We start from the raw sequence: 17412 nt of genomic DNA, 5'->3' as shown, positions 1-17412 counted from the left end.
TTTGGCCAATTTGTTTTCTGCTACCCATGTTTGGTAAAAAAAAATCGCAATAAGCGTATTTTGATTGGTTTGCGCAAAAGTTATTGCGTTTACTAACTAAGGGAAAGATTTCTGTCATTTTTGGTGTTTTTTTTTTTAACGAGTAATGGCGGCGATCTGCATTTTTTTTTGCGGGACTGCGACATTGCGGCGGACAGATCGGACCCTTGACTGACATTTTTGACACTTTTGGGGGTACCAGTGACATTACTGCAGTAATCAGTGCTATAAATATGCACTGTTACTGTAAAAATGACACTGGCAGGAAAGGGGTTAATTTTATTGGAGAGGGAGGGGTTAATGTATGCCTGGTGCTTACTGACGTGTGGGGGGGGAGGTGACTGTGTGAGACAGGGACAGATCGGATGTCCAGCTATGCTGAACACTCCGATCTGTCACTCCCTGTCACTTAGGAGATCCGCCCGCTCTGTTTACACAGGCGGGCGGATCTCCAAACTGGATTCCCCGACGATCGGGGCAGAGCAGCGGCGATCGCCGCCGCTCATCCCCTGGCCCGACTCCCGCTGTGAATGAAAACAGCGGGAGCGCGCCTCCGGCGGCTTGAGGAGTCTGGCGACGTAGGTCTACGTCGTCAGACCTACAAGAGCCACTTTGCCGCAGTAGTACTACGGTACTCAGCGGTAAAGTGGTTAAAGCAAACCAAAATACCTGAGTCCCAAGCTAAATGCTATTTTCAAGGCAATGAACAGGTTCAATGTTAATACCTTGGAGCTAGTATGCAACCCTGGAAAATGGTAGCTTCCATTTCATGCTCCTTACACAGATAGAACTGCTTTAAGATCAGTCCCCTCGAACACTGGATTTTAAAAGGTTACACTCATAAGAAAAGGAGCCCCAAAAAATGTAAAATTAGTTCTAATACATTCTCTCCAGAATGTAATAATAACATTTGTACTTTTTAGATGAATAACATTTGCGTAGCAGTTGTAGGAGATCCCAAAATATAATGCTGAACTCAAAGATCCATTTACATCTTAGCATTGCGGCAGGTGCGCTGTGGTGTACTGCAGATGCAATACCCGCTAGTTAACTAGTGTTGTGGGTTTCCATTTGAATGTGCATTTAACTACGTGTTACTGCAACAGATAAATGTTAATGTGGGCTCCAAAGATAACTCCTAAATTGACCCTTGCCATGTTTCGTTTTCCATCTCGCCAAAACCCATAATTAATAGAACCATCATGACCAACAATAACAGCTTTTTTTTCCCCTCAGTACTCTAAAGCGGTAATGAATCTCAGCCGAAAATGAATAAATCACACTTTTATATATATTTCCTTGACATAATCTGCTGCAATAAATGTGCTTTCCAAATCCATTTGTCTTTCCATAACACAAATTGCAATTTAAAAAGCACTGTCATATTCATCGGCCTATTATTAATAAGTGTAATAATTCACCATTCTCTGGGGACCCTCGACCTGTTGTACCACAATGTCTGAGAGCCACTAAGTCAGCATTTTGTAGGAGATGCTCAGCTTATTAGACCCTCTGCCGAGAGTTTGCACAACTGACACTACTTACATTGTCATCTATCATAGCATGTGCTACTGCTGTCATAATAGACTTGGCATCGCTTGTGCTTTTCCGGTTGATGTAGATGACACCTCCAAGATAGGTGATGAGTCCCACAGAACCGGCAAAGATCAATTCTCTCTTGGCGATCTGCACGCACCGATCTGGTAGGATCTCCATTAGACCTAGTAAAGGAAATCAAAAAATAGGTTTTAACAGAGACGATTTAAGCAGGTATAGCAGCAACTGATGTTTAAATATTTTTAAAGCCTAAACTTTTGTCTTTATCGCCACATGGGTGGTTTCCTTTGTATGCCTGTACCAGAAAGACACCAAAAAGTGAGAAGAATGTGTTTAATCCCCTCTTAGCTGCCACCATAAAGGTCCCCACCGTACTGTAGTTTTAAAGTGACACGCTACTGACGCAAAAGCTGAGAAGAGCCATAGCAGGAAGACAAACATCCAACCCGCCCGGAAGGGTCAGATGTGGAGTATTCCAGTGACCCCTCTAACTCTGCAGGAGATCAAAGACTGGATGTGGTAATTCATGAATTTTACCACTTATTCACTCTAATGACAGTGTCTCCCTAAAGCAGTGACCAGCATAGGGGCCCTGGAACTGGGAAGAGTATACAGAAGAGTGAATAATTTAAGCACCAATTCCACGCAAAACAGATATTTCTTTGATAAAGGTTTGCGGAATCATGCTGGTTTTTCATATCTCTTAAGCAAGCCGTAAATACGCAATTTTCTTTCCTTCAACTACAGATTGAATGCAAGAAATATAAAAGAAATGGGTAGTGTGCTATTTAATGTGTGATTAAGCTAAAATAATAATAAGATAAACCAAAAAGTGTAATAGATAAAAAACAATATGATAAACATCCAATATATATTTATATAAATGAAAATCAAGTAAAAAGCAAATGCTGAATACTTCTAAAGCACAAAAATATAAAATCTTCCCAATTACAGTGAATTTCTAAACGTGCAAACGATGCCAAAAAGTGCAAAAGAAAAAACTAATTGAAAAATGTAAGTCCAAAGATAAAAAAATGTATAATACATTTTTCAATTCGTTTTTTTTTTTTTTTGCACATTTTGGCATCGTTTGCACGTTTAGAAACTCACTGTAACTGGGAAGATTTTATAAATTTGTTCTTTACAGTATTCAGCATTTGATTTTTACTTGCTTTTCATATATATATATATTATATATATATATATATATACACATACATACATACATATATATATACATCCATACATATATATATACATACACATCCATACACATATATATATATATACACATCCATACACATATATATATATATATATATATATATATATATATATATATATATATATGTATACATACATACATACATACACAGTGCATTGCGAAAGTATTCGGCACCCTTGAACCTTTTGCCACATTTCAGGCTTCAAACAAAGTTATAAAACTGTAATTTTTTTGTGAAGAATCAACAACAAGTGGGACACAATCATGAAGTGGAATGAAATTTATTGGATATTTCAAACTTTTTTAACAAATAAAAAACTGAAAAATTGGGCGTGCAAAATTATTTAGCCCCCTTAAGTTAATACTTTGTAGCACCACCTTTTGCTGCGATTACAGCTGTAAGTCGCTTGGGGTATGCCTCTATCAGTTTTGCACATCGAGAGACTGAAATTTTTGCCCATTTCTCCTTGCAAAACAGCTCGAGCTCAGTGAGGTTGGATGGAGAGCGTTTGTGAACAGCAGTTTTCAGTTCTTTCCACAGATTCTCGATTGGATTCAGGTCTGGACTTTGACTTGGCCATTCTAACACCTGGATATGTTTATTTGTGAACCATTCCATTGTAGATTTTGCTTTATGTTTTGGATCATTGTCCTGTTGGAAGACAAATCTCCGTCCCAGTCTCAGGTCTTTTGCAGACTCCATCAGGTTTTCTTCCAGAATGGTCCTGTATTTGGCTCCATCCATCTTCCCATCAATTTTAACCATCTTCCCTGTCCCTGCTGAAGAAAAGCAGGCCCAAACCATGATGCTGCCACCACCATGTTTGTCAGTGGGGATGGTGTGTTCAGGGTGATGAGCTGTGTTGCTTTTACGCCAAACAAAGTTTTGTATTGTTGCCAAAAAGTTTGATTTTGGTTTCATCTGACCAGAGCACCTTCTTCCACATGTTTGGTGTGTCTTCCAGTTGGCTTGTGGCAAACTTTAAACGACACTTTTTATGGATATCTTTAAGAAATGGCTTTCTTCTTGCCACTCTTCCATAAAGGCCAGATTTGTGCAGTATACGACTGATTGTTGTCCTATGGACAGAGTCTCCCACCTCAGCTGTAGATCTCTGCAGTTCATCCAGAGTGATCATGGGCCTCTTGGCTGCATCTCTGATCAGTCTTCTCCTTGTATGAGCTGAAAGAGGGACGGCCAGGTCTTCGTAGATTTGCAGTGGTCTGATACTCCTTCCATTTCAATATTATCGCTTGCACAGAGCTCCTTTGGGATGTTTAAAGCTTGGGAAATCTTTTTGTATCCAAATCCGGCTTTAAACTTCTCCACAACAGTATCTCGGACCTGCCTGGTGTGTTCCTTGTTCTTCATGATGCTCTCTGCGCTTTAAACAGACCTCTGAGACTATCACAGTGCAGGTGCATTTATACAGAGACTTGATTACACACAGGTGGATTCTATTTATCATCATTAGTCATTTAGGTCAACATTGGATCATTCAGAGATCCTCACTGAACTTCTGGAGAGAGTTTGCTGCAGTGAAAGTAAAGGGGCTGAATAATTTTGCATGCCCAATTTTTCAATTTTTTATTTGTTAAAGTTTGAAATATCCAATAAATTTCATTCCACTTCATGATTGTGTCCCACTTGTTGTTAATTCTTCACAAAAAATTACAGTTTTATATCTTTATGTTTGAAGCCTGAAATGTGGCAAAAGGTCGAAAAGTTCAAGGGGGCTGAATACTTTCGCAATGCACTGTGTGTGTGTATATATATATATATATATATATATATATATATATATATATATATTGGAGGTTTATCATATTGTTTTTATCTATAACACTTTTTGGTTTATCTTATTATTATTTTAGCTTCATCACACATCTGAATAGGGCACTACCCTTTGCTTTTATTTTTCTCTTTGCAAGCTCTTGAGTACTTGTGTTGGTGAGTGCTGCAGTTCATTTACAGGTGTGGTATTAGCCATCCCAGAAGCGCACCAGTTCTCATACTTTATTGAAGGAAAGAAAACTGCTTGATTCCCCCAATCAACACAGTTAGTGTTAGTGGGGGAATCCCTCCCGCTGTGCTATTATATTTTGACAGCAACTATCGCATTAGAAAAACCTGACAGGCTGGTTACACTGAAGTCAATCAATAGATCATCTTCAGTATAACCAGTCTCCCCATAGATGGATCAAAATTTGGCAGGTTTCCGCTGAGTTGCCCGGATTTCATCTATGGCCAACCTTAATGTAGCAGACCTACTTGACTGTTTTCCTCAGTGATGGCTCATCTGTCTGGCATAGACCCTAAAAAGAAATGTCTCCGGAGAGGATGCAGATCACGGATGTCAAATGTATCACTTTTTAGGAGAACACCTGTAATGCTGGAGACTTTGATAGTAGGGTGATTGGAAGTCACATCTCCCATACCAATTAAATATAGTTTACCTATATGGGTTAAGCCCCACTTTTATTAATAAGCTTAATTTCTTTGTATTTTATCATTATATAGGGGGTTCAACCATGATGTCACATTCACTTTCTAAAGATACCAAATGGCAACTGAGCCTGTCACACCTTTCTTCTGTACCTTTATAGCACCATTTTCCTTAACTAGCAAGCAGCACAGAGGCACATGAGACGCTGGTAATAAAGAGGCCCTTCAGTAATTTTTTCAACTTTCCATCTATTAAATCCTCCGCCCTTGTGGTTTTAACTTTGGATAGTAAAACAACATTTTTTTTTCTGTCAGTAAATACCTTATACAGCCAACTTCCTCTTTCTTGTCTGGTCATTTACCCTAGGCTAATAACATATGCATAGCTCTCTCTCTGACTCTCGTGAGAGTCTGCCAGCAAGAGAGGCAGGGATAAGCCATAGGAAAGCCAAGGAAAGCTGCAGATCTGGAGGAGACTGGATAAGAGCAGAGATAACAGGAGACTACAAAGATCTAGGAGTATTCATCAAGAGAGTGTGCAGTCAAGGAAATGTGCAGGCAAGCAGTGGTGTGAGTGTGTCTGTCTGTATAAATCTGTGTGTGTGTGTGTGTGTGTGTCTGTAAATATATGTGTGTGCGTTTCTGTGGGCCTTTGTGTGTCTGTAAATCCAGGAAGTGAACAGTCAGCAGCTTCCCCTGCCCACAGTTAAAATGGCTGCAGCCAGACTTAGTGGAGAGAGATTTCTGCAGTGAATTTGGCATGTACAGAATCACAGTATATGTAAAATAATATGCAAAGTGGTTGGAGGGAGGCTTCAGAATGGCAAAGATGTGTTTATTACAAACTATGTGAGCAGATTGCAGTTCCTCTTTAAGAATGATTTATATTTTTTTTCACGTTTGCCCCATGCATAATCAGTAATGAGTAAATGTAACACCTCTAGGTATTTATTACATCTCACAGCAATACCAACACCCTCTGGCAATGCAGGCATTTGCTTTTCTGTCCAGAAGCGTGGAGCCATCTTTGTTCAGGCATCATTCAGGGTTGGAAGCGACTTCCCAGACTGAGATGCTGGCTCAGAAATAAGAGTCCTATAAATCCTGTTGGATTGGCTATGGTCACAAATTTCTCACACAGATCAGTCCCTGCAAAGGGGCATGAATGAGAAAATGTATCCTTCTACATATGGCAGACTGATGACATCATCTCAGCCTAGGCAATTACCTGAATGGAGCTCAAAGACAGCGTTTTAATCTTTTTTTTTTTACATAATTAAAAAGTGTTGCTTAGAAATGTTTTAACTTTGAAAAAACTGTGGATTTACATCAAACTGCTATTCAGAAAGATGTAAATCTGATGCAGAGCAGCACAGAAACCCTCAAGAAATGGGGAAATGTATATTCTGTAATCTTATTTTTATTTAAATTTCAATCTGATGAATACATCTTCCCAGTTACAGAGATTCATATCACTAACAGCAAAGAAAATGTTATGTAAAATATCTCTCATGGTTAGTTAAATTTGAAATCCAAGTTGGATAGACATACCATTCCAATATCTTAATAAAATAGTAAGAGAAAGAAAAGAAAAAATGCCTGACTCAGAACAGGGACCAGCCAGGTGTAATAGAAAGGATAAAAGGGAAAGCATGAACTGTTGGGGTTTGTTATCCACTTTACTACCAGTCACGTAACCTCTACGTCGGCTGACTTTGAGTGGTTATACCGGGATGATGCCTCTAGCTAGAGGCATCATCCCGGTACCGTTGTTTGAAGCCGACGGTCGGCTTTCCGTCGGTAACGATCGATGCGGCTCGGGAGCCGCTCGATCGTTACCCGGGGGGGCGGGAGGGGACGTCCCCCCCCCTCCCGCCGCCTTCCGCGGCTTTGCTCGGGGCTACCGTCCCACCGGGAGCCCCGAGCACCCAGCCGGCACGTCCGCTGGCTGGATGGAGTCCCGATGAATGCCGGAAACGGCATCGATCGGGTCTCCGATGACGTAACCCGGAGGCGGCGTCCATGACGTCACTTCCGGGTTACTGTGCTGCAAAAGGCGGCAGATTTGAAAAACGGCTGTATGCAAAAATGCCGTTTTCGGCGTTTTGCATACAGGGAAGTGTAGTGGAGGGGTCTAGGGTCTTTTAGACCCTCGATCCCTCCATAAAGTGTACCTGTCACGACATATTGCTGTCACCAGGGATGTTTACATTGCTTGTGACAGCAATAAAAGTGATCAGATTTTTTTTTTTTTTAAAAACCTGTAATAAAGTTTAAAAAAAAAGAAAAAATAAATAGGAAAAAAAAAAAAAAAAAAATTTAGCCGTCCCCGTCACCGTTAGCTCGCGCACAAAAAAAAACGTATACGCAAGTCGAGCCGCAAATGAAATCGCTGTTCAAACCACACATGTGAGGTATCGCCGCGATCGCCAGAGCGTGGGCAATAATTAAAAAAAAAGAGCTACACTCTAACTCTAAACTGGTAACCGTCAAATAAATTTAAAGCGTCGCAGATTGAGATCTCTATTGACCGTAGTTTGTCGCCATCCCACGGGGGGGCGCAATTTTAAACCGTAACATGTTTGGTATCTATTTACTCGGCGTGACATCATCTTTCACAATATACAAAAAAAATGGGCTAACTTTACTGTTTAGTATTTTTTAAATGCAGTGAAATGTGATTTTTCAAATTTTTTCCAAAAAAATGGCGTTTTAAAGACCGCTGCGCAAATACCGCGTGACAAAAAATTTTGCAATGACCGACATTTTATTCTCCAGAGTCTTTGCTAAAAAAATATATATAATGTTTGGGGGTTCTAAGTAGTTTTCTAGGAAAAAATACTGGTTTTAACTTGTGAAGAAAAAGTGTCCGAAATAGGGCTGGGGCTAAAGTGGTTATAGACCACCCAATCGAAGGGAGGAGGCAGAGCTGGAATTTAGATCACTGTTGGGTAAAGTGGCAACACTGGGATCAGTCATCATATTGGGGGACTTCAGTTATCCCGACATTGACTGGGATGAGGGGACTACACACTCACAGAAGGCCTGTCTCTTCATGGAAACCTTACAGGACAACTACATGTCTCAGTTGGTGGATTCTCCAACTAGAGGAAATGCTGTGCTGGATCTATTAATCACTAATGACCCAGACCTAATCTCAGATGTAGGAGTCCAGGACAACCTGGGCTCTAGCGATCACAGGATGATCACATTTAGTGTAAATAACAATACAGAAAGTGGGGAACATAAGAACCCTTAACTTCAGAAGGGCAAACTTTCCAAAATTGTGCTCAATGATGGAGAAGGTAAACTGGGACCAAACCCTGGGATCACTGACCACGGAGGAAAAATGGGAATGCTTTAGGAATATTTTAAACAAATGCATCTCGCGGTGCATACCTATGGGTAATAAATTTAAAAAGGGACAAAGCCAAACCTGGTTGGCTAAACAGTAATGTTAAAAAACATATCGGGGGGAAAAAAATGGCCTTCAAGAATTATAAATCGGAGGGCATATTATCAACTTTCCAGCAATACAAAGAATCAAATAAGAAATGTAAATGCAAAATCAAAATGGCTAAAATCAACTTTGAGAGACAAATAGCGGAGGATAGTAAAAAGAACCCAAAGAAATTCTTTAAATATATCAACAGCAAAAAAACAAGGTCAGACCATGTTGCACACATAATTAACAATGATGGGAGGATGGTTACAGAGGACACAGAGAAGGCAACACCTGGGAGAGGTTGCTTACGACTTCTTGCCAGTCCTGGATATCCACAGATTCAAGGAGATCTTGTTCCCACATGTGTTTTTGGGTAGGTGTGGTGAACAGGAGGATACTGCATCACATGATAATGATGAAGGAAAGGAATATCGATGAAATACCAAAATGGTATAGCAGAAACATGGATGTAAGGGCAAGAAAAAAAGAAAAAAGAAAGAGAGGAAAACTGGAAAAGAAAAAGGAGAAGAAAGAGAAAGAAAAGTGAAATGACCAAAAAATAAACCACAGTGCCAAAGAGAAATAAACAAATGAGATAGAGTGAATGAAAAAACAGCGTATAGGGGTAAAAACAGCAAAGTAGAACCAAGGTGGTAGGTAATAGTACATGAGAGTGTCAAAAAGTGAATACTGACCACATTATAGTATAGAGCTCTGTATGGATAGAGTGGTCTGTGAGAAAAAGACCCAGAAGAGTGTCCTCCCATATGTAGCCCATATGGGGCGCAATCAACACCACACCTGCACGCCATGTCAGGTGGCTCAAAAGTATATAGTGGAGATTGGCCCTTTTGAAGTATAATTTTATTTATAGCTAAACTGGGATTCTAAAAATATCTTTTGGGGGAAACGCTGTATAAACTTTCAGCTACAGTTCAATCCCCAGAGAAAAAATATTCCGTTAATCCATCACATTCTGCTAGAGGGTGTTCAGGAAGCACTCACGTCTGAACTGTGCCATATATCCAAAGACTATTATATTTCATAGCTGTTTGGAAGCCAAAATGTACTGGAGAAAGGAATTGGCTTTCTAACACCGGCACCGAGGAAATGATAAGATATGAAAAGTCTGGGAAGGCAGATATCCAAAACAAAACACGTTCACACTGTGGCTGGAGCTAGCGGGCAGCCTGGGCGATGAATTCACAGTCAGAGCGACACATCTCTGTCCTATGTCCAATTATTCTTAATGGATCTAAGAGGAACAAGGTGCCCCTGACAGTGGCTGGATAGTAAGAAAAATAATGGTGGAAAAGTGCTTACAAGGGACACACTGATCTGAAACTTGTCCCTCATCACAAAATGAGAAAATCATTTTATTTTCACGGTTAGCAGACCCGCTAATTTAGGCTGGCCGTAAACTATCCGAATTTCAGTAGGTTCCTGATTCGCTCAGTGGGTGATCGTGTCTGCCACCTCCTACCCAACATCCTAAAGTATATGGAAATCCTCACCTTGTAAAACAACCCATTTTAAAATAGAAAATTAAAGGTAAAACTTCTGTGTATAGATATAAAAACAGTAAATAACTTTTTCCCCCTTTTTTTTTAGAAGTGATTACAATCTCTGTTCTCAGCTTTTTAAGGAGCTCAGAGAGCCAGCAGAGGAGAAACAGCAGCTTACTAGTCTTCCTAGTGGATGGCTGTGTAGGGGGCGGGGGTGTCAGGACAGGTCTGATCATTGAAGAGCAGGCGGAGTTCCTAGCATACCTAGAGAAATTTCCAAGGTGTGCTCTCATAGTTAGTGTGGTCAGTTTTTAATAGGAAAGCAAGGGGACTGGCAGGACCACCAGGGATCTCACACAAAGGAAGCAATACAAAGATCACAGGATACTTTCTCATACAAGTCCATGGTACAGCAGGCACATATCCTATATGAATAAGAAATTCTGGGTTGACACATTCTTTAAAAATGGAAGGAGCTGGGCAGAAAATGTGTTGTCCAAACAGTTCCTCACATCAGTTGCAGTCACTGTTCAGGTAATTTGACAGTTGGCAGTCAAAATACAATAGCCAAAGCAGATGATTCATCTATCCAAGATGTGTAGTCTGGATGAAGGAATCTGTTGCTTTTTTTTTTTTGGGTCAGCCAAAAAATCTATATGTGTATTGCCAGCCTTACTTCCACTGCGATTGTAGGCATATTTTCATTAGCCAGAAAAAAAAGAAACCCTGTCTTTGCATCAAAAATGTTCCTTATCTTTAAAAGGACAGTTCACCTTTACAGAAAACCTGCCTATGCAGGTAAGGGATGTCTGTAGATAAAAACAAACTGTGCAGATCTGACTAAAGTTGAATAAAGCCCTTGCTATATGTGAAGGCCATTTGCATACCTTATGAAGCCTGACTGGAATACTCCCAGGACGTTGCCAAGTGAGGCCTAGTCCTCACTGCTCACTCCCACCATCACACAAGTGAGCTCTCAAATGCTGAGCTCAGAGCTACTGCATCAGGGGAAAGAAAGAGTATGTGAGGGGGTCTGAATCAGAGAAAGAGCTCACTCCTGTGATAGTGGGGGTGAGCAGTAATGACTAGGCCTCACCTAGCAACGTGCTAGGAGTATAAGGTATGTAAATGGCCTACACCTATAGCAAGGGTATTATTCATCTTTAGTCAGTTTGTTTTTATCTACAGACGTTCCTTATCTGCATAGGCAGTTTTGTGGTAAAGGTGAACTATCCCTTTAAAGTGTGACCTGTGTGGGGGGGGGGGGTTAGAAAAAGCATGAACGTTGGTGCAAGGGGGTGTGTTTCCGCTCTGCTAATATTAAAGTGGAGTTCCACCCTAATTTTATACTTACCTCCATCTTCTCGCTCCGGGTCACCTGAAAAACAAATGGCTAATCGCATTTTTTTTTTTTTACTTACCTCGTAGCGAAGAAAATATACTTACCTTACTTCCTTCTTCCTCCTTCCTTGGCCGCGGCCCGTCGTCACTTCCTTGCTCTGCAATGATTCCTGGGAGCTGAACGTCATCGCTCCCAGGAATCATTGCGCCTGCACCGGCCCCGACGTCAGTTCCGGGGCGCGCGCGTCATCCCCTTCTAAACAGCTTCTGGGCATACCCAGAAGCTGTGGAGGGATGACGCGCGCGCCCGGAAGTGACGGCGGGGCCGGCGCAGGGCATCGTGGGACCGAAGAAGGCGGAAGAGGACGCCGAAGAGGATCGCGCTGGCTTCAAGCTGCCCACATCTGAGATGGCAGCGCTGGACAAGACTTTTTCAAGGTAAGTATTTGTCCTAACAGGTAAGTGCAACCCGGGACAGATCAGAGGCTAGCCATTGTGGAATGCACTAGCCCTGACTGTCCTGGGGGTATTTAAAAAAAAAAAAAAAAATTCCAGGGTGGAACCCCGCTTTAAAGTGGTAGTATACTCCATTTTTTAACTTTTACCTACAGGTAAGCCTATAATAAGGCTTAACTGTAGGTAAAATGAATATCTCCTAAGCCTGCATGGTGTAGGAGATATTTGCCCTGCATGCAGCCCCTGACACCAGTGGCGCATGCGCTCTGAAGGTCCGGCGTATCTTGCCGGACCTTCAGAGCTCCTTGCCGTCTCCTTACCAGAAAGTGAACCCCTGTGTGCACGCGTGGGAGTGACGTCATCGTGGCTCCAGTCACTCACAGCGCCGGAGCCGTCGAACCCGGAAGAGACGCAGAGGGAAGATGTCAGCTGCCTCAGCGGTGTCTGGGCGACCGTGTCGGGGCTTCGTTCTAAGGTAAGTATTTCATAATGAGCTAGTATGCGATGCATACTAGCTCATTATGCCTTTGTCCTGCAGGGTTTTTTTTTTTTTTTTTGAGGATACAACTGCTTTAAGGAACGGGGACTTAGTCACTGACTGGGAATGGTTGTCTGGTCCAAACACATTACAGCAGACTCCGGGATCAGTATAATCCTGAAAGCAGGATCCTGTTCTATTTGGACAGGTTTTCATGCTAAATATTGCTTTACACAGATTTGCCTACTTATACAGTTGCACGTGGCAAATCCTCTTTTCATTTCACATTTTGACAACAGTGAAAATAATGCAGCAAAATCCATTTTTGCGATGACAGACACCAGTACTTGCTTCAAGCTGTATTGCGTCACATTTACCATTGCATTTACGCTCATCTCAACTGCCCTCTCTTTTATCCCCCCTTACTTTTAGGCCTCATACACACTGGACATTCTAAAAACAGCAGTAGCATTAGCTCTAGCATGCTGCATTAAAGTGTTACTAAACCCAGGTCCCTGCATTCACTATATCCGGTCTCCCACAGTACACAGAACATGGAAATGCAATCATTTTAGTAAATATAAACTGCTAAATACCTTTTCTCATCAGCAGTATATAGCAGTCATGTGACTTCTATCAGTGCCTAGTTAAAGCTTGTAGGAGTTTTCATACTGCACTGGCTGTCCTATCAGGATGCAGGACCACTGACCCTCTGTCTGGACAGTCCTGATTGGCCCTGTGCTGATCACCTGCAATCTCCCAAGAAAAAAAAAAACTCTCTAGCAAAACACACCAAACTGAGCATGTGTAGCCCTGACTCCACTAACTCTGTCTTATCCACACATGTCTTGAAAACAATGCAAGAAGGAGGATCCGAGAAGACAGGATCAAACAGCCTTTTTACCCAATGCGCAGGATTAACCCCTTAGGTTCCACAGTGAGTATAACAAGCATGCTTTACTGCATATACAGACTTATTTTACTGTTGTGGGTTTAGTATTACTTTAAGAACATGAGTTTTATCTGAACTTTGCAATATTTTTGCATTAGGGTTTGACCGCGTTTTTTACTGTTGGCATTTTTTAGTAAAACTATACTCCCACAAAAGCTCAAAAAAGCTGGATAGCCGCGTTTTTCAGTGTTGGAGCATTTTTACAGCTGAAAAACTCCTCTTCAAATGCACTAGTTCTGGGTTTTTTCAGCCTGAACTCACCCCTCCCAAAAAACGCTGATGACAGCCTAGGTGTGTATGGACACATAGGATAACATGCTGGGGAGTTTACTGGCTGTAGTAAAAAATGCCTGACAACCAAAACAGCAGCTGTAAAAACGCCCAGCGTGCATGAGGCCTTGGACTGCAGAGGGCAGGACTAAAGCCTGGGACTCGGAATGTACGTCTGCTTCCTTGCCTTTATATGACTTCACTGGGAAAACTGGAGAGAAAGCCAACAAAGCCGCAAAACGAGTGGGGATTTCAAATTTCATGTGCTATGCCGCATGAGAGAAGTAAACACAGGCAGCATAATTGTTGCTACTGCATAGATTTTTTATCTAAAAAAAAAAAAAAAAAAAAAAAAAAAAAAATACTTTATTTAACCCCTTCCATACCGGGCGATTTCTGCACTTCGCTCCTACATGTAAAAATCATAACTTTTTTGCTAGAAAATTACTCAGAACCCTCAAAAATTATATATTCTTTTTTTAGCAGAGACCCTAGGACCGGGGTCCTCAATAGGCGGACTCCGGGCCGCCTCCGGACCCACACGGATTAAAATCTGGACCGCCGAAGCGGTCTGCTTCCTTCTGTCTCAGCGGGGGACAGAATGGAGAGGATCGGGAGGATCGGAGTGGCTGTGTTTAGCGCTGCATGATTACAAAAAGCCGAGTACAAGTTCTTCTGCGGCGGAGAGGATGTCCTACAAAGTCCCGCCTCCTGGGCCGGCTCTTACCTATGATAGACAGAACACTGGTGACGTCTATCATAGGAGCCAGTGTCCAGGAGGCGGGACTTTGTAGGACATCCTCTCCGTCGGGTAAGAAGAACTTGTACTCGGCTTTTTGTAATCATGCAGCGCTAAACACAGCCACTCCGATCCTCTCAATTCTAACCCCACCCGCTGATGACAGAAGGAAGCAGACCTCGGCAGTCAAGATTAATGGGGGCACGCACACTGGTCACTGCATTATTGGGGGCACGCACACTGGTCACTGCATTATTGGGGGCACAAACACTGGTCACTGCATTATTGGGGGAACAAACACTGGTCACTCTGCATTATTGGGGGCACGCACACTGGTCACTGCATTATTGGGGGCACGCACACTGGTCACTCTGCATTATTGGGGGCACGCACACTGGTCACTCTGCATTATTGGGGGCACGCACACTGGTCACTGCATTATTGGGGGCACGCACACTGGTCACTCTGCATTATTGGGGGCACGCACACTGGTCACTCTGCATTATTGGGGGCACGCACACTGGTCACTGCATTATTGGGGGCACGCACACTGGTCACTCTGCATTATTGGGGGTACACACACTGGTCACTCTGCATTATTGAGGGCACCCACACTGGTCACTCTGCATTATTGAGGGCACACACACTGGTCACTCTGCATTATTTGGGGCACACACACTGGTCACTCTGCATCAATGGGGGCACGCACACGGTTGCTCTGCATTAATGGGGGCACGCACACGGTCACTCTGCATTAATGGGGGCACGCACATGGTCGCTCTGCATTAATGGGGACACGCTCTGCATTAATAGGGGCACACACATGGTCGCTCTGCATTAATGGGGGCACACACATGGTCGCTCTGCATTAATGGGGACACCCTCTGCATTAATGGGGGCACACACATGGTCGCTCTGCATTAATGGGGGCACGCACATGGTCACTCTGCATTAATGGGGGCACGCACATGGTCACTCTGCATTAATGGGGGCACGCACATGGTCGCTCTGCATTAATGGGGACACGCTCTGCATTAATAGGGGCACACACATGGTCGCTCTGCATTAATGGGGGCACACACATGGTCGCTCTGCATTAATGGGGACACCCTCTGCATTAATGGGGGCACACACATGGTCGCTCTGCATTAATGGGGGCACGCACATGGTCGCTCTGCATTAATGGGGACACGCTCTGCATTAATGGGGGCACACACATGGTCGCTCTGCATTAATGGGGGCACACACATGGTCACTCTGCATTAATGGGGGCACGCACATGGTCGCTCTGCATTAATGGGGGCACGCACATGGTCGCTCTGCATTAATGGGGGCATGCACACTGGTTGCTCTTCATTAATGAGGGCACGCACAATGGTCGCTCTGCATTGGATGGGGGCAAGTTTTGGGGAATGCCTTTTTTTGTTGTTGGCGTTCTGTATTTGGAATTTGACGGTCACTTTTCCGGACCTCGGACTGAATGGAAAATTTGTAAGTGGACCTTTCAAGTTTACATTTGAGTACCCCTGCCCTAGGGCATAAAATGGCAGTCATTGCAACTTTATATGTCACATGGTATTTGCGCATACATTTGTCAAACGCATTTTTTTTTTTTGAAAAAAAAACAAAAAACAGTTTTATGAATTAAAAAAACAAAACACTAAAGTTAGCTTTTAGATACCTAACATATCACACTTTAAAATTGCCCACACTCGTGGAATGACGCCAAACTTCGGTACTTAAAAACCTCCATAGGCAATGCTTTAAAAATATTTGCAGGTTACCAGTTTAGAGTTAGAGTGGAGGTCTTGGGCTGGAATTGTTGCTCTTGCTCTAACGTTTGCGGCGATACCTCACATGTATGGATTGAACGCCGTTTATATACGTGGCCGTGACATACGCATGCGTTTGCTTCTGCATGCAAGCACGTGGGGACAGGGGCACTTTACATTTTTTTATTGTTTATTTCATTTTTTATATTTTTTTATCACTTTTATTGTAAACATCCCTTGTAATAGGAATAGTACTTGACATGTCCTCTTTATGGAGAGATCTGGGGTCAATAAGACCTCAGATCTCTCCTACAGGCTGGAAAGCCTGGAAAAAAAAAAAAAACTATCTCGGCTGAAGGCAGTAATGACAACTGCCAGTCCAGGCGTAACGTCATCACAGCGCGCCCGGGCCTCAGAGAGTCATAGAGACTGCTGGGGACCATTTGGTCCTCTGTATTCTCTATGGTAAACTTCCGCCGGTGGCCGATTCCTTCTCCGGCACGCAGATCGCACGGGCGAGCCGGGAGAAGCACCGGAGGGCGACAGGAGGGGAGGGGGGATGTCAGCTGCTATGATTGTTATGGTGCAGTTAATCGCTGGCTGAAAAAAAATGATATCCGAATGATGCCTGGCTGCAGGCATCATTCAGATATCCTCAAATAAAGCCTCATATGATGTACTGCGGTATGGAAGTGGTTAACAAATATAAAATAAGCAGTACAGATTCCTGAACAATACAGCATCAAGTTCTTTTTTGTTGTACATCTTTTTTTTATGTTCTTGGTTTGACTGAGCACAGTACAAAGAAAAGCATCTATGCATCTCAGACACAAAGCGTCAATACAAGGCTTAATCCCAATCAACAAACGCTTAGACAGTGGCAGTTAGGCATCCTTTTACAATTTACCAGACCTCCCTCCTCCCCAAAAAAAAGAAATCTTTGGAGCTTATGTAGCACCCTACAAATAGGTGCTAGGTAAAACTATAGTGGGCCTTGTCTGCCTAACAGCAGGGCTGTGATTTATCTAGTTAGGGTGTCATGGCTTCCAGATGTGCCTGCTGAAGGGAGAAGTATCCCCACTGGCTCTGTGAGAGGCTTCTCATAGGGCAGTGTGGGAAGCCCAATCAGGGGACACATCCACGCTTATAACTACCCCAGAAGGCAGATTACGCTGCAAGGGATTCTG

At 42.8% G+C, this 17412-nt stretch overlaps 1 protein-coding gene across 1 annotated transcript in view; it reads right to left on the bottom strand.

The window, feature by feature from the left end:
• AGPAT2 (1-acylglycerol-3-phosphate O-acyltransferase 2) overlaps positions 1–17412 on the bottom strand; it is a 119457-nt gene that overhangs the window by 17946 nt on the left and 84099 nt on the right. The window contains exon 3 of the mRNA XM_082264558.1: positions 1585–1760. Coding sequence (XP_082120684.1) covers positions 1585–1760 — 176 coding nt within the window. The remainder of the gene's footprint in view (positions 1–1584; positions 1761–17412) is intronic.

Source organism: Pelophylax lessonae (genome assembly GCF_965119305.1).
Source record: "Pelophylax lessonae genome assembly, chromosome: 7".
NCBI lineage: Eukaryota > Metazoa > Chordata > Amphibia > Anura > Ranidae > Pelophylax > Pelophylax lessonae.
The sequence above is the reverse complement of the archived record's forward strand: the minus strand, read 5'-3'. Positions and strand labels throughout refer to the sequence as shown.